Here is a 19,251-nt window from a genome sequence, read left to right as displayed (position 1 = left end):
ATATATTACTACTATACTGGTGTGTAAAGTTATAGGGTAGACTAATAGTAATAACAGTCTCTCCATGCCAGCCTGGCTGGCTATTCACCTAAGAGATAGAAGTGTACTCTAGGTTAGCATGACAGTGCATGCAGTGTTACATAACTTTTTAATCAGAAAAAAATTCTTTACTCATTAAGCATGAATTACAGAAATGGTTCAATACAGAGTTTTAATGTTAAAAGTTCAGAATTGTGTGTTGGTAAGGTACTGCAATACAATAAAGTCCTAGAAACAAGAAGTGTACTAGCTGCTATACCATGGTCATGCTTCTTTATGACATTTATCACCATTTTATTGTATGTTAGGGCTGCAACAAAATAATATTCAATTCATTCAGATATTTGTTCGCTAGGATTTTATCCGTATACTGTACTAAATTTACTCTTTGGATAATCATTTACCAATAAATTACAAGTATTTACAGTCAAAATGGTGTTGGTTACCAGCTATATTTCTACAAGATGGACTGTTCTGCCATGTAAAATTGATTATACAGACAACCACCATTAATTTTGCATGAGAAAGTGGCCATGTCTGTGGCAATACATAGCTGAATTCTAGCACTTTTGCATTAATCAAAATGTCACCAAATAGTTTGGTATTTGTTTGTTAAGACATCCAAATATCTGGATACTAAATTTGGCATTTGTTGCAGCCCTAGTGTGTCTCCATACAAATAGTAGAATGTTTGCAAGGGACTTTCACACTTATAAACATATCGATCATGATCATTAATCTATTTGTGTATATACATGCCTTGTTTGTCTTGTAAATTAGCATTGAAAGATTAGGTATTGGAAGATTCCATAAAAAGCATCGATCAATACAACTATAAGTATAAACATTCCAAACCTAATTCAAAATTCTATGTATATATAGCCATTATGATGTTTAGTAGTTAGAAAAGACTTGAATCCTTTCATTGTAGTGATCACTAACATAAATGTCACCATTCTTGTTGACAGTTATTGCACATGGATATAAAAATTCACCATCACCAGATCCACCACATCCAAACCTGTGTAAGTAGTTCCCACGTTTGTCAAATATTACAACTCGATCCTTACCACTATCAGCCACTAAAATAAAGTCATTTGGGTCAATAATGATACTAGATGAATCACACATTTCATCCCCATGGTTACTGAACTTGTCAATGTAATCACCATCTAGTGTAAGCCTGAATAAGCAGTTATGTCTACTGTCAACCACAAGTAGCTCATCGTTACTAGTAACTGCTACATCACAAGGATCACCCAATTGTCCTCTCCCAATGGTCTGGTGAAATGTACCATCAGTAAGGAATACTGAGATTCGACTGTTATCAGTGTCAGCAACATACACTTTACCATTGTGTACTGTGAGGCTATAAGGATACTTGACGTCACCATCATCAGATCCATACCTGCCAAACTGCAGCAAGTATTCACCATCAGCAGAAAACTTCTGTACCCTGTGATGGTCAGTAACATACAGGTGATCTTCATCAAATGCTACTCCTCTAGGACCATCAAACTGACCACTATTGTGTCCATTACTACCAATCTTCCTGACAAATTGATCCTCGCTATCATAAAGGTATACACAGTTATTGGTTGCATCAGCTACTGCCCATCTACCACTCTTACTATTAAATCCAATACCCCAGGGTTTACCCATACTACCATCCTTGTTCAATATTTTACTGGGTTTGCTTAGTGAGGTGTAATCACGACTAGCCACAATACTATAAGGACCTCCTTGAATAAGCTCTCCATTGACACACACTAAAATCTTCACTTCTCCAACTTTAGGTGGCACAAAAGAAGCCATGTAAACACCATCGTTATTATTATTATTAGACACTAGTCCCATATTATTGAGTCCTTCTAACCGAATGCCAACTTCATCGTCTTCCCTGAAACAACGATCACCATTATTGTCCCTTGTAATGACAGTGAACTCCACTTTCTTACCAACAATTGTGTTCTTGGGAACATCTATGGCTTGACACTGTTGAGGATCTGGTGCTGCAGTTGAGTATGATATTACTAATGGCTTGTTGGACTGAGATTCCATCAAGGTTACCACATGGTGATTCTGAAACCTTTTACTATATTTGTGATAGTCACTACAGCTAAGACAAAGGAACGAGGTACAGTCAGGACAGAAAAGTTCTATTGATTTACGCCTGAAACATTCGTCACATTCAACTTCTGCCTCTTCTTCATGTGTAGACTTTTGGATCAAATGATCCACCATTTGGTTAATGATAAAAGCGTTATCAAACTCCTTTGCTCCTCCTGCAGAAACCATCACTTCTTTTCTACACTGAGGACATACAATACTGGACTCTTCTTTGATTGACTCTAGACACTGTTCACAGAAGGAATGGTGACAAGGTAGGCACTTAGGCTTCTTGAATAATTGGTGGCATATTGGACAACTGAGACTACTGAAGATCTTTTTCATTTGTTTAGCAGCCATTGTAACACTGTGCAGTATTATATATATATACCTCCTGTAATTTGCAGCAGTTCCCTACAATATATAGAAGCACAACAGATTGCAGGTATACCATAATAACATGTTATAATAGCAACATGTAACAAAGTAATTGCTCTTTTAAAAGTTAACAATTCGCACCTTATAATGCAGAGAGTATTATACAGAACTTTCATTTATGAAGTGAATGCTGACTGTAATGGCTCAATTGCCATGTGGTTGCAATGGGTGTGGAAGTCTCTGGTTCATATCTATTTTTAACTTTCTCCCACATTTTGTTTTTTTCTCATTTTGAATGAATTACGTATTAGCTGTTCTATTGGAGTATCCCATGGCCATTTGCATAATTAGTTTAAAGAAATTCAGCTAAGTCGCTAGTCAGGTAGGCACATAAGAAAATAGTACGTATATAAGTTGTCAGTGCTTTAACCAACTCATACAAAATTGGAGGATTAAACATGTATAGAAGTAAACTGCATAAAGCATGCGCATGTGCAAGTTCAGTATTACCCATTAGCACCAGATTATGAAATTCAGAAGTTGCTTAATCTTTAGCACCAGCACAAATTTAACTCATAACCAGTATCATAACTTGTATAGAATATACACAATACTGTCTAAGAGAGCAGAAAACTGTAAGCGAAGAAAATAAGATGAATTTTGAAGGTGTGTTTTAAACTTGAGGAAATTACCACAATGAAATTACACCAGCTGTGAGGCACAAACCACACAACCAAGTTGCAGCGCATGAAAATCATGCTTTTTCTGGCACCAATAAGACACACTAGCTTGTCTGGTGTGTATCAGTATCACCAGCCTCCCGTGGCTGCACAACACACTATGGTGTGTCCATATACATTCACCATGATCATCAAACATATAAAGGAGTACATGTATCACAAGGCTATACCGTTATATACAGCTATAGTGTAGTGATACTTCTCTACAGAATGATACTATACAGATTGGACTTAGGTCAATGCATTATAAACATCCATGCATATGTTTGCTAGTGCTACCCAAATTATTGGGAAAAGGAGAAACTATATATCAAAGCAACTATATTCATGCATGGCTGTGATCAGCACTTTAGCCACAGGCATGCAACTTTGTAGTCGGTTATTAACACTTAAAAGAAATTGCATAAGTTCTGGACACTTAATTCATTCTCAGTAATGTTAAAATTCCAGAATTTGTTAACTCATTGTAAGTGCATGCAGTATTATAGCAATTTTAGTAAAGAATGTGCAGTAGCCAGTATCATCATTCAGTGCCCTATTCACTGCATGCGACACATAACATGGTGAGTTCACTCATTTAAATGCAGTGGCTTCAACTACTATGCCTGTACTACGCATTCTGTACATAGTCACATGCAATTGCATGTCTTAAACCCCTTTACTGAAAAGCCTATAGTGGTAAGATTTAACTGCTCATCAACCATAGTGGTACTACCAGTACTACTAGTCTTGCTAGTCTCGCATGGCCAGGCCACTTTTTCTCGGCATGGCACTTATCGATTTTGAGCAGGCGCTTATAATGATGCAATTGATGAGTGCTGTGCCATGCTAGACTATAAGGTAAGTGCGCCTAATTCCGGACAGTTCCTAACTCCGGACACTGCCAATGTTTGGCGTCATATCTCCAAAATTATCTACAGCATTTACTTGAATTTTTAGGTGATTGATGCTTCATATACAATGATGCTGTGATCCTAAAATCAGCTTAAACGTTCTGCTAGTTTTTCTAAACGAGGTGATTATTTATTGCCGTGTGTGACGAAATTATCAAAAATTCTTCGATAATCGCTGCTTATTCCCAAACTCAAAGAGCTATCTGGCTGATTTTAATACAGTGCAGAGGGACAACTATGACTTACTACTGTACCAAGTTTCGTTTGTAAACAATCAGCCAAACACTTGCTATGGACGATTTTGTAAGAGCCAGTCTCATTGAAGCTGCATAAATATTTGTGTAAATACACCTAGATTTGAAATACCCATAACTCGGCAACAAAAGGTACTATTACTCTCAAAATCGAGTATGAGGTAGGCAATAGATGCAATTTTAACGTGGTGGTGTTTAAAATTCTAAATCAACCTCGGAAGTGCTGTATCAGGCGTGATAAAAAGTGTCCGGAGTTAGGAGCATGCGCGAAATTTACACATAGTTGAATTTTGAAGCACAGCTCCTCGACGGATTGAGATATTTTGATGAAACTCGCAGGACTGATGCACCATAGGATAGGCTTTATGACCATATTTTAAGGATTAAGTAATTCACTTGTATGGCGGAGATAGAGCATCGAAAGTAAAAACTGTCCGGAGTTAGGCGCACTTACCTTATAATGAGGCTAAAGCCATTCCAAATAAATTCTCTGTTTTTCATCCACCACCCGCATCTGGTTATAATATCAGCTCTAAATATTCCATTAGCTAGTATTCCGGCTTCCATACTGTATAGAACTATCTTAAAAAACGGCAGCAGAGTATCTTCCCTACCTATAATCGACGGTGCTGTCATGTCAGCACAAATTCACGTTTGTGCTTTTTCCAACTCACTGAAAACAGTACAAGTTTAAGTCAGTAAGTTATGCTTTTATGATGGTTGTGCCGGCTTGAAAGGCTGCAATGGATATGGACCGCCTGTCCGCCCGCGTGCAAATATTCCTGGGTCCAGGACGGGAAACAGCCGAATCAATATTTGGAGTGGCCTTAAAGCCTTCCTCTGACTCCGGCACTCACCTCAGTCAGTATAATTTTCAAGTCATGTTCTCCGACTCTCACCAGGCAGCTGACTATTTCACACTCACTGACTGTTAACCAGTGTCAACAATCACAAGTAGATAGTTGAGAATCAACAAATTGGTTGGAGCTGTACATTTCCATTTTATTCCATCTAGCGGACACCATTCTGTGAAAGATCACGTGGTAGCCACAAACTTTTCAATAATCTAATAAAGCAGTCAGCTCTTCTAACAGAACAGACTGGCATGTTCTAACAGTCAGATAATTTCAGTTATGATTGTTATAGCTAGTTAATTACCAAACTCAACTTTTTTTTCCTGGGCTAGATGGAATGCCCTTACCACCACCCCCAGCACTGGCTGTCAAGTACTGGACAGCTGGATAATACCAGCGACTATTAAGAACAAAGCTATTTGAGGGCATCGGCATTAAGCCTGCCCTCAGAATAGGCCAGATTGATACTGGCAGATGTTGGACAACGTACAGTAGAACGATGACCCCTCAAACACATAGTGGCTGATCTTAATAAAGTAAAGAGAAGCAAAGCCTGCATCTCATCCAGTACAAACACCGACTATAATTCATTTCCCGCTTGTCAGCCAACATGGAAGCAAGTTTCTTATACACAGTGGTTGCAGTCGGTCCCATACCTCCACAAGCAGAAAAAACCAGAGGATCGAGAAAAGCAAGCCCTCTCAACCTCTCTCACCGTCTCAATCTTAGCCTCTCAACCTCTCTCACTTTTCAATCTTGGCTAACTCCCATAGTAGTGCCCAGGTATGCCACCCCACCAAGCACCACACACACACACACACCACAGTCACAGATAGAGCATATCGTGTGCAAAATGTATAAACCAGGCCAGCTACCTGGCACTTACTCAGTCCTCTTACTTATAACGAAGTAGTGTCAACTAACTCTGTAAATAGCTTTAAGATTTTATTTGATAATTATTATATCTAAAGATTATTTTCTTTCTGTACATGAGCAGGACTCACAAGCTTATGCCTTTTTTCCCTGTAATCATATCATATCAAAAAGCACATACTAACATGTGTATGATTAATTGTTTCTACAGGAGGGAAGGTAGTGTCATCCTCTGAGGGGATACTCGTAGGGATCCGCTTGGCATGAACATGTATTATGCCTTGGCCTGTAGTAGATGATTTGGTTGGTTTGCAGTAGCTACGCCAGGTGAAGGCAAAAAAGATTAAGCACGTATTGAATTGCCTGACACCAACACAAAGAAAGTTCGCCATGCCAGCTGCACAAGACAAAATTGTTTACTTGTATTTTATATGTAACTGTAAGCTTATTGTAAAGAGCGTGGCATATGTCAGTTTAATGTTTTCTAGTATTGTTTATTTACGTGAATGAATCCACTGGCAGCTGGCATGGAGACTTGAGATGTTACAAACATAAAAACTTACTTGCAATCTTCTTGTTTACACAAGTGGCTTCTGGCTCTCCTGCACGGGCATCACTAATTTTCTTCGCTAATCTTCTTCGCGCAATATGTAAGTAAAAATTAAGCAAGGGTGTGGTGCTGGGCGTTATACAGAATTACACGTATGGTCAAGTCATCAGCACAAACAGGAGCGACGATTATACGTTTGTGCCTTCATTCATAGGCGAATCTATCCCCGGTTAGTTCATGTCTCTAGGCCTCGTAGTTTTCTCAAACATTAATTATTAATTATTTATTTATTTATTACGTAATTTTAACCGCGTTTCGTATTATTCTTAGTACTTGGTTATATAATTACAGCCCTGCTGGTGTGCTCAGATTTGCCCAAATACATGCAACACAATTACAATAATGATTGTAGTCCGGTTCTAAAAATGTCAGCATCTGCAACTTCAATAAGATCTACTGGTAAAGAGTTCCAATCATTAATTGTTTTTGAAAAATAACTATTTTGGTGTGCTGTGGTAGATACATGTGGTAAGATGTAGTGCAGTGGATGGTATACTGTCTCGTGGATCGTGATGTTGGTAGGTAGTATGGACTACATTCGCAGCTATTCAGTCTTGATGTTACCATCCTATTAACATGCAGTTTTTCTCCCTGCTTGTGACAATTGGTAGCTAAACAATGTGTTCAAGTTTAGCTTTCTCAATTCAAGAAACTGTGAGGCTGTCAGAAGCTTTGAAAAATATCATACTGAAAAAATTAAGGACCATATAATCTACCAAATTGTAGTCCGGCCTGGAAATAAAGTTTGGTAGCTATACAGCTTTAGCCATAGATAATATATACCTTACCATTATCTATATACGTTAGCTGAATGACTGAAATTAGTTAATCATGATCTGCATGACTGCCAGCTCCATTTGAGAACACATATAATGCCAGTCTGTTCTGTTAGAGTAGCTGACTGCCCTATTAGAGTATTAGCGATCTTTGCACAGAATGGTGTGCGCTAGATGGAATAGAAACGGAAATGTACCACCCTGGCAGAACCTTGGGCAGAACTAGGCGATGTGAAATAGTCAACAGACGGCGGAGTGGAAGGTGAGGATACATCATAGAGAAAATGAAATTGAATTATAACTAGCGCGGAGAATTAAGGCATTTAGCTAGCTACCTGGTGGTAGTCTCGCGTGGCCAGACCGCTTTTTCTTCGTCACGGCGCCTATCGATTAGAGATTATAAGCGCCTACTCCGAAATAGGGTCTGGTCCAGAATCAATACGTAAACTCGTTTTCACACCCCAAGCAAGAGCTCGGGGTGTTTAATCAACTTTCGTCATAAAACGTATACTTCCTTTTAATTTTCAAGCCACGTACGCACTGGAAATGCCATGAACGATAGTCGGTAGAGTCGATGAGAAACACTGAGGGTGGTTTTCTAAGGTTACAAAGAACACGGGTTGATTCCTTGCTCAGTTCGCCTTCAGTCTTTTCGTTTTCACAAGGAATCGATCCGTGACCTTTTTAACCGTAGAAAACCAGCCTCAGTGTCTCTCATCAACTCCACCGGCTATCGTTCATGGCATTTCCAGTGCGTGCGTGGCTTGAAATTTAAAAGGGAGTATACGTTTTATGACGAAAGTTGATTAAACACCCCGAGCCCTTGCTTGGGGTGTGAAAACGAGTTTACGTATTGATTCTGGACCAGACCCTATTTCGGAGTAGGCGCTTATAATCTCTAATCGATAAGCGCCGTGACGAAGAAAAAGCGGTCTGGCCACGCGAGACTAACCTGGTGGTAGTACTGTATCATAGTGTGATCGATGACTTTATTAGGCCATTAGCAGAAGGATTTTTCGTCTTAAAGTGAGCACCGTAAGATAGCTAATATTTTAGAGGCGCTATGTAATAACAAGAACGAAGCTGTTTCAGGTCGCTTTTCAACGAGGTAGCTATCGACCTGAAATCAGCTCTGAAATTATGCACTTGTCAATTTCATGCCCCACCACCGGGGGTACAGGGGATTTGACAAATCATGGTGTCAAATTCCCCACTACTGAGGCAAAATCGGCTGTCAAACACTGTGAAAAATGAGGGATATAAGATGGTATTTCCAGTGGCTTATTGAATACAAAAAAAGCTTGATATAATCTGTATTATACTAACAATCACATGTAAGGCTTTAGTTACTGTGTTAAACATACTGAAACCATATATGTGATGGTATAGCGTGGACATTATACTAGATATAAGCTATTTCAGGTAATGTGGTAAATAAACTGAAACCATATATGTAATAGCATAGTATGGATTATACTAAAGTATAACATGAGTATAATACAGGATTTATATTAAGGCTTATTTGTATTCAATAAGCCACTGGAAATACCATCTTATATCCCACCTTTTTCACAGTGAAATCCCCACTATGTCCCCACCCCCATAGTAGGGGATTTGACAACACCTCAAGTGCATATTTCACGCATGCGACTAGTAATAAATCTGCCCTGTAGCTAGTAAAATTATAGCAAGTGCGATTTTATTGTTTAGAAATGCAACTACCGAAAAGCGGTCAGTGAATTGGACAACTGTCAATTGCCCCAGTGGTGGGGACAAGAAGCAATGTCAAATCCCCACCTGGGGTGTGGGGACGCCCGGGGGTGGGGGGTGGGGCATGAAATTGACAAGTGCATTAGCTACTTCTGAAACCGAGGGTCTGTAAACTTTGAATAAGGTGAAAGTTTATCAAAATGTAAATGGAGGTTAATAGCTTAACTGTGGTTAGCACAAAAAGAATCACACACGCCTCCAGCCAGTTACGCACGTGATGCAGAAGGCACCATTTGCTGGCTCGTGTGATCGAACTTCAACTCGTCATGCGTAAAAGTGCGAGACGGAGAGCAATGATATTTCATCTCTACCTCAAATGGAATGATATCGTGATGAATAGGGTATCAACTTCTACTTTTACCCCGCGAACCACATTGATAACCGTCAGAATGTGACCAGGAAGATTCTCAAGAAAGTTTCCGGCACTAGTTTGATCAATAGTGCTCTAGCCGCGGTGGCACACACAGATCACAACTGATTCTATCAGTAGATGCTCCAGTATCGTCTCGCCAAGTGAGTTATCACCTACCACCGGAAGTCCCCACTAACCAGTCATCGATCATTCTCCTCCCTTCACACAGGAAGGGAGTGAAATATAGTACATCCTGGAGGTAGGCGTAGAGGGTACCTGGCCTTTTAGGGTAAGGTTGCTGGAATTTTCTTTTGAAAGGAATTTGTGGATTGGTTGACCGCAAATTAAGCTGGCTGGATTCCACATTTTAAAGTATAGCCCCTAGGAGGGAGGGAAAAGGGGAATGATAGCTAGGCCTGGTTCAGTTGGGGACAGGTGGATTGGCAGCTACATCAGTAGCACTCAAACATCAGCTACGTCGGTAGCACTCACATCAGCTACGTCGGTAGCACTCACATCAGCTACGTCGGTAACACCCACATCAGCTACGTCGGTAGCACTCACATCAGCTACGTTGGTAGCACTCACATCAGCTACGTCGGTAGCACTCAAACATCAGCTACTTCAGTAGCACTCACATCAGCTACATCAGTAGCACTCAAACATCAGCTACATCGGTAGCACTCAAACACCAGCTACATCAGTAGCACTCAAACATCAGCTACGTCAGTAGCACTCACATCAGCTACGTTGGTATATAGCACTCAAACATCAGCTACGTCGGTAGCACTCAAACACCAGCTACGTCGGTAGCACTCAAACATCAACTACGTCGGTAGCACTCAAACACCAGCTACGTCGGTGGCACTCAAACATCAGCTACGTCAGTAGCACTCACATCAGCTACGTCGGTAGCACACAAACATCAGCTACTTCAGTAGCACTCACATCAGCTACGTCAGTAGCACTCAAACACCAACTACATCAGTAGCACTCAAACACCAGCTACGTCAGTAGCACTCACATCAGCTACGTTGGTAGCACTCAAACATCAGCTACGTCGGTAGCACTCAAACACCAGCTACGTCGGTAGCACTCAAACATCAACTACGTCGGTAGCACTCAAACACCAGCTACATCGGTGGCACTCAAACATCAGCTACGTCAGTAGCACTCACATCAGCTACGTCGGTAGCACACAAACATCAGCTACTTCAGTAGCACTCACATCAGCTACGTCGGTAGCACTCAAACACCAGCTACATCAGTAGCACTCAAACATCAGCTACATCGGTAGCACTCAAACACCAGCTACGTCAGTAGCACTCAAACATCAACTACGTCGGTAGCACTCAAACACCAGCTACATCGGTGGCACTCAAACATCAGCTACGTCAGTAGCACTCACATCAGCTACGTCGGTAGCACACAAACATCAGCTACTTCAGTAGCACTCACATCAGCTACGTCGGTAGCACTCAAACACCAGCTACATCAGTAGCACTCAAACATCAGCTACATCGGTAGCACTCAAACATCAGCTACGTCAGTAGCACTCACATCAGCTGCGTTGGTAGCACTCAAACATCAGCTACGTTGGTAGCACTCAAACACCAGCTACGTCGGTGGCACTCAAACATCAGCTACGTCAGTAGCACTCACATCAGCTATGTCGGTAGCACTCAAACATCAGCTACGTCGGTTGCACTCAAACACCAGCTACGTTGGTGGCACACAAACATCAGCTACGTCAGTAGCACTCACATCAGCTACGTCGGTAGCACACAAACATCAGCTACTTCAGTAGCACTCACATCAGCTACATCAGTAGCACTCAAACATCAGCTACGTCGGTAGCACTCACATCAGCTACGTTGGTAGCACTCAAACATCAGCTACATTAATTGGTAGTAGCACTCAAACATCAGCTACATTAATTGGTAGTAGCACTCAAACTGGTAGTAACACTCAAACATCAGCTACAGTAATTGGTAGTAGCACTCAAACATCAGCTACATCAGTAGTAGCACTCAAACATCAGCTACGTTGGCAGTACTCACACATGAGCTACATCAGTAGGACTCACGCATGAGCTATGTCAATAGGACTCGAACATGAGCTACATCAGTAGTACTCAAACCTGAGCTACATCAGTAGTACTCAATATGTCATTAACACCTAGACTTGAGCTGTCAGTAGCATTCAATTTGTTATTAACACCCAGACACGATCTGTCAGTAGCACTCAGACTTGGTAGCGCTCAAATGAGGCAAGTTGGTACTCAAACATCAGCTACATCTCACAATGTGAGCCATGTTGGTAGCACTCACACATGAGCTACAACGGTAGCACTCAAACATGAGCTACATTGGTAGCACTCAGTCAAACACTAGCTATGTTGCAAACATGAGCTATGTCAGTAGCAGTCAAACATGAGCTACGTCGGTAGTACCCAAACCTGAGTTACATCAGCAGCACTCAATATGTCAGTAACACCCAGACATGAACTACATCATTAGTAGCCAGACACGTATAACACCCAGAGATGAGCTATGTTGGTAGCACTCTAATGAGGTAAGTTGGTACTGAAACATGAGCTACATCTCACAGTATGAGCTATGTCAGTAGCACTTAAACATGTGCTATGTCAGTAGCACTTAAACTGAACTACTATACATCAGTAGCACTCAGACATAAGCTACATCATTGGTAATACCCAGACATAAGCTACGTCAGTAGCACCCATACATGAGCTACATCGGTAGCACTCAAATGTGGTAAGTTAAAAGCACTTACACATGATCTATGTCGGTAGCACTCAAACATGAGTCACAACTGTAGAAAAATGCATTGGTAGCAGTCACATATGAACTACATCGGTAGCACTCAAACAAGAGGTACGTCGGTAGTAACCTGAGTGACATCGGTAGCACTCAATATGTCAGCAACACCCAGACATGAGCTGTCAGTAGCACCCAGACATGAGCTACATCAGTAGCTGTAGCCAGACATGAGCTATGTTGGTAACACTCAAGTTGGTACTCAAACATGAGCTACATCTCACAACATAAGCCATGTCGGTAGCACTCACACAGCATAAGGTACGCCGGTAGCACTCAAACATGAGCTACATTGGTAGCACTCACACATAAGCTATGTCTGCAGCACTGAAACATGAGTTAAGACGGTATAGCACTCAAACGAGCTATGTCAGCAGTTCTCAAACATGATCATGAGCTACATTGGTAGTACCCAAATCTGAGTTACATCGGTAGCACTCAATATGTTGGTAACACCTAAAATAAGCTGTCAGTTGCACTCAGACATGAGCTACATCACCAGTAGCCAGACATGAGCGGCTATAGCACCCAGAAATGAGCTATGTTGCTAGCACCCAAATGAGGTAAGTTGGTACTCAAACATGAGTCTACATCTCACAATACGAGCTATGTTGGTAGCACATAAACATGAACTACTATACGTCGGTAGCACTCAGGCATGAGCTACATTGGTAGTGCCCAGACATGAGCTACATCGGTAGCACCCATACACGAGCTACATCGGTAGCACCCATAATTAATGTGGTAAGTTAAGAGCTTTCACACATGAGCTATGTCGGTAGCACTCAAACATGAGTTACAACAGTAGAATTCCACCATAAACATATTGGTAGCACTCAAGCATGAACTACAGCAGTAGCACTCAAAACATGAGCTACATTGCAAACACTCAAGAGTGAGTAGCACTCAAACATGAGCTACATCAGTAGCACTCAAAAGAGGTACGCTGGTAGCATTCAAACACGAGCTATGTCAGTAGCAAGCAAACATGAGCTACAAACATCAGTAGCACTCAGTATCAGACATGAGCTATCTCAGTAGCACATAAACATGAGCAGTCAGTAGCACTCAAACATTAGCTATATCAATAGCACTCAGACAGGAGCTATGTCAGTAGCACTCAAACTCAAACATGAGCTACATCAGCAGTACTCAAACATGAGCTACATCAGTAGCATGCAAACATGAGCTACGAACATCAGTAGCACTCAATTTCAGACATGAGCTATGTTTGGTAGCACTCAAACATGAGCTATATTAGTAGCACTCATACATGAGCTACTTGGTACGTAGCACTCAAAGAGGTAAGCTGGTAACACGAGCTACATCAGTAGCACTCAGACATGAGCTGTGTTGGTAGCAATCAAACATGATCTACGTCCATGTAACACTCAAACATGGGCTATGTCAGTAACACTCAAACATGAGCTATATCATTAGCATTATGTGGACATGATCATGAGCCATGTTGGTAGTACTCAAACATGCTTACATGAGCTACATCGCTGATGCTCAAACATAAACTACATTGGTAACACTCAGACATGAGCTATATTGACAGTACCCAGACAGGAGCTCCCAGACATGAGCTATGTAAGTTTGTAGCACTCAAATGAGGTAAGCTGGTAGCACTCAAACACGAGCTGCACCAGACATGAACTACATTAGTTGCAGCCATACATGAGCTATGTCAGTAGCACTCAGATGAGGTAAGTTGGCAGCTCTCAAACATGAGTGATGTCAGTAGCAATCACACATGAGCTACGCCAGTAACACTCAAACATGAGCTATGTCGATAGCACTCAACCATGAGCTACATCAGTAAACGTGGGCTGCATCCATAGTACTCAAATATGGGCTACATTGGTAGCTCTCAAACATGAATGATGCAACATCAATTCTAGTAAAATTAATGTGATAACTATGTTGGTATCACAGTACAATCATGCATACATCAGCTACCTGATTATCAATCACAGTGAACGTGACCTCTTGTCATCACACATTTACATGACAGCTATACTGCATGCATCAGCTGTAGTTGCTACGTCAACAACACTGTACAGTCATTATATTGCTAGCTTCTGACTACATCAGTGGTAAAAAAATATAAATGAAATGAAAAATGGGACAGCCATAGTACTGCTATACATTATTACCATGCACTATAGCAACAGCCACACATCAGCTATATTGTTACATAGGAACATGTCACAGCAGAGGTGGTAGAAACTTCAGCAGGGCAGCTACATATCAGCTTCATGATCAGGACAGCTACACCAGTAGCACTGTACAGTCTATACTGTTAGCATCAGACTATATTAATTGCAATGGAGGTAGCAGAAACATCACCAGCGTAGCCACACACCCTCACTACATCAATTGCAGCTTCAGTGGACATGACAGCTACATCAGTAGCACTGTGCAGTCACATAAATCAGGTATATTGTTACATCTGACTGCATCAATTGTAGTAGATGTGACATCTGACTTTGTCATGATCCTACATCCACACATCAGATAGATTGCTATGAATAATGTACAGCAGAAGTGTCAGGAATTTCAACTGCATACTGAAAACACCTGACGCATTAGTTGCAGACGTAACAGCCATGCCAGGATAGATAATCCTGACCACATCACGATTGCGGCTACACATTAGTTGCGTTATTTGTACCTGCACCATTGACAGATCTTACAGATAGTAACAGCACAGGGCAGCTATGAGCTTTCTCACCTGACTGCATCACTATCACTTAGCATCAGTCACAGTGGGTGAGACAACTATGTCAGTAATGCAGTACAGTGGCCATAGCAATCACATGAGGTTGGGCTTTGGTCTCTGCAAAATCTTACATACTTAGCATGTCCAACCATGTGCTCTAAAGACTCCTCTTCACCCACACTGATCATAAAGGTCTAGTTCCTGCTTCAGCTATAACGATAGCACCTGACAGTGTCATTTGCAGTATATTTGACAGTTATACAGTGGTATAGCACAGTTCACTACAGATATGTATCAGCTATACATGACAACATCGATGGCAGTAAGCAAAATGGCTACTCAGTTGCCTATACAGTAGCATATCAGTTACTGCACTTAACTGAATGACAGGACAGCTACATTTGTAGCATGGTACAGTGACAACATCAGCTGATCACTACCACTAAATGGCAGGACTTGCAGCAGCTGTGGCCACAGTTTAAGCACACTTCAGCTACACCGAGAGCATATGACTATACCTGCTAAGTGACCAGCACAGTGTAGTCAGTCATCAACTTGAGCGTTAGCACCAGACTATATTTATTTGCTGTAGCTAGATGTGGCAGCGATGTTCAGTAGCACATGTACAGTACACACATATCAGCTAAATCAATAACCAATAATCAAGATGACCAGCTGCAACTAGTACAGCTCACTTGCTGGGAACACCTTGACTAGAACTCCTAGCAATCAAAAAAGAAAAACAAAACAAACAAAAAAAAAAAAAAAAAAAGAAAACAGACTAGAATATTCTATATCCAGCTAGTCAGGATGTGACAGATAAGCAGCACACTATAACAGCTATGGTGACCACCGAACAAAGCAACCGAGTGAGTCTAGATCTAGTAGCACTACTTCAGGTAACAAGACAAAGTTGTACTAAGGTAGTTGATCATTACCACATGCCAGCGGTATCATGCACTAGTTTATTGAAATCACACCAGGCATGGTTAATACACATACCTACTCTATAAATAGAGATATAATGTGAGATTGCCATAAGCAGTATCAGATTAGTGACACATAGACACATCAGACTGGGCTGTGCCTCAATTCTCCGGATACGGGGAACACGTCAATTATGATTGTGTCAAGAGTGCACAAATAGGTGAGCCAATATTACTCACTATGACTGCACTGCGAGCTGGGGACAGAGCGCAACTGCACATCAGCTAGGTCATCACATGACTACAGTGCAAAAATCCAACAGGCCATGCAGCCACTAAAACGTACTTGCATACACACGTACATTATAGATTAATAACAAGCTATAGCTACGGCTACTGATACTGCCAACTTTGCACCACGCTGGTGACACACCTATAGCAAGCAGTCTTAGCATAAGTCATAACTATGACCATAAAACTTCAATCAAACAAAGGCTGTAGTGTCACGCAGCTAAGTATCGATGAAGCTGAGGTAGTCCGCTGACAGTGGATTGCTCGCCAGACCAGGGCATGGCACTGATACAACATCACTCACTTAACGTTTTGAAATATATTCCTTTCTATACCGGCCAGTATCAACAACCAATAGCAATTTGCAGCTCCTAAACTGCGCTGCTGGCACGGTTTACATAGAGGTGGCCAGGTAGCCATGAATAGGCAGACACACGTGCTAACCCTATGGCGCTAACGCTTAACAGTGCCTATCAAAGGCGACAAGACCTCATCTGGGCGATAGGAAAACCAAGCTCAAACAAGATGATCATTTTTGACAAGGTTTAAACTAGCCACTTAGAACCCCCTGCTACCCCATTATGGGCTTTCTTTGGGCTATGGAACTCTCGTCCAGATAGGCTCGAGTTAGCTGCAGGGGCCAAAAATCCTACATCGAGCCATACAGATTACAACAAAGGCTCGAAAACGCAATAGCAGCTACGTGTTTGTCACCTACCTGCGTTGAGAGGGGATCACGTGCACCTGATCACGTGATTAAACAACCTGACCACCTGCCAAAAAAATATAGTTAATAGTGATACTACCAGCATCTACTAAATGTAATTCAATGAATACTTAATACCACCAACAACCACAATACGTGATTCGATAAATATGTGCTAAATGGAGGTTAATAGCTTAACTGTGGTTAGCACAAAAAGAATTACGCACGCCTCCAGCCAGTTACGCACGTGATGCAGAAGGTGCCATTTGCTGGCTCGTGTGATCGAACTTCAACTCGTCGTGCGTAAAAGTGCCCCACCACTCCCAACCCCCGTTCTACGAATTCCACCACATACTCCCTTACTCCTAATAAACAAGGAATAAGGTGAAAGGTCAGATCCTTCTCCACAGCACGGGCTATGGAACTCTCGTCCAGATAGGCTCGAGTTAGCTGCAGGGGCCAAAAATCCTGCATCGAGCTACAACAAAGGCTCGAAAACGCAATAGCAGCTACGTGCTTGTCACCTACCTGCGTTGAGGGGATCACGTGCACCTGATCACGTGATTAAACAACCTGACCACCTGCCAAAAAAATATAGTTAATAGTGATACTACCAGCATCTACTAAATGTAATTCGATGAATACTTAATACCACCAACAACCACAATACGTGATTCGATAAATATGTGCTAATGGAAGATTACAGATTTTTCTGATTGAAGGTTTACGAATGAGATTTCCCTCTATGGAATCTATAAACCTCTTAGTAGTGCCCTTGCTGCACTTGCATGTACCTCGAACGAAAAATTTTCTCGACCCATCCGCAGAAAGTCAGCCTCTGTGGAAAACACAGGCAGGGCCGCCCACAGGGGGGGGGGGGGGGGGGCAACTGGGGCATTTTGCCCCGGGCCCCAGCCTGAAAGGGGCCCCAGGAGGGCCCACGAAGGGCCCCCTGAATACCTGTTTAAAAGATCGATATACTCTAATAGAGCAGTCAGATCTAAATACTCTAATAGAGCAGTCACAGTATTCTTCAGAGGAGCAGTGTAGCAAGCTTATAGATAAGGAGATATGGTTGGTGATGGGTAGTTATTGTCATTGCCAGCAGGTTGTGACCTTTTTTTTTTCTTTTTTTTTTTTGGTCTTCACCTTACAACTTGGGTCAAGGGCCCCACTTTAACTCTTTGCCCTGGGCCCCTTAATTTCTCTGGGTGGCCCTGAACACAGGCAAAGTTTTACTCACTTCTATGCATGGTTTGGTAGGCCAACAACACTTGATATCACACTCAGAATCTGGGAGCTCTGGACGTCTTCTTTGGAGCGCACGAAATAAAGATCAATCACGTGAGATATTAAAATCCGCGTATCTCTCCAACAAGGGAACTCAGTTCCAAGTGGTATTAGTGATGGGACACTAAGGGTAACATACTACGATAGTTGGAGATTTGTTTCTTGCAGCTTCATTTTTCACGTTGTGGACCCTAGGCCATCCGGTGTCGTTGGGCTATCTCGAGATTGTGTATTTGTATTTGTATTTTAAGGATAAAGCGCTTATGCCTGTACATCCATAAACACAATTAATAATTATTATGCACATAGCTATTCTAATTACACTGCGCAGTTTAGTGCAAATGACGTGGTCTGCTGCATTTGCGTCCTGTTACCATAGATATTTCAGTAGTAGCTATGGTATAGTCTCGCGTGGCCAGACCGCTTTTTTTCTCTTTGTCATTGGGTAGGGAGAAAAAAGGGTCTGGAGCAGTTCGAATCCCACAGTCGCCTTGACACGTCACGAGGCTACGTCATAAGTATGCAACCCATGCGCTTAAACTCCATTGTAACAAGAATGCCACAGCACAACAATAAACAAAGACTTAGCTTACCTAAACAACTAACAACCGATTCAATCTATTATCGTCTCAAAGGTAGCTTTAGATGCTGATAGGTTTATAAATACGCGCTTGTAATTGATTGACGCAAGCGGCTACTATTTGAAAACGCATCACGTTTCTTTGGTTAACACCCCCGAATTAACCGGGGAGTGCCAAGACGAGTGTGAACTGTTCCAGACCCTTTTTTCTCCCTACCCAATGACAAAGAGAAAAAAGCGGTCTG

The 19,251-nt window shown here is 41.7% G+C and overlaps 1 protein-coding gene across 2 annotated transcripts; it reads right to left on the bottom strand.

Annotated features, from left to right (window-relative positions):
• Window positions 1–804: 804 nt before the first annotated feature.
• Window positions 805–6,872, bottom strand: LOC136249789 (E3 ubiquitin-protein ligase TRIM71-like). Of its 2 annotated transcripts, XM_066041913.1 has the most exons (3): window positions 6,704–6,872; window positions 1,110–2,562; window positions 805–1,060 (listed from the first exon to the last, which is right to left on the bottom strand). In XM_066041913.1, the coding sequence occupies exons 2-3, from the start codon at window positions 2,506–2,508 to the stop codon at window positions 1,008–1,010; spliced, it is 1,452 nt and encodes a 483-aa protein (XP_065897985.1). In that variant the 5' UTR covers window positions 2,509–2,562; window positions 6,704–6,872; the 3' UTR covers window positions 805–1,007. The 2 variants fall into 2 exon arrangements, with proteins under 2 accessions (XP_065897985.1, XP_065897984.1); XM_066041912.1 differs by having other exon boundaries at window positions 805–2,562; window positions 6,704–6,835.
• Window positions 6,873–19,251: the final 12,379 nt, after the last annotated feature.

The sequence above is a fragment of the Dysidea avara genome, chromosome 3 (assembly GCF_963678975.1).
Source record: "Dysidea avara chromosome 3, odDysAvar1.4, whole genome shotgun sequence".
Lineage (NCBI taxonomy): Eukaryota > Metazoa > Porifera > Demospongiae > Dictyoceratida > Dysideidae > Dysidea > Dysidea avara.
The sequence above is the reverse complement of the archived record's forward strand: the minus strand, read 5'-3'. Positions and strand labels throughout refer to the sequence as shown.

Excerpts from the sequence above, each read along its gene's own strand:
- LOC136249789 (XM_066041912.1), bottom strand. The coding sequence starts at position 2,508 with ATGGCTGCTAAACAAATGAAAAAGATCTTCAGTAGTCTCAGTTGTCCA.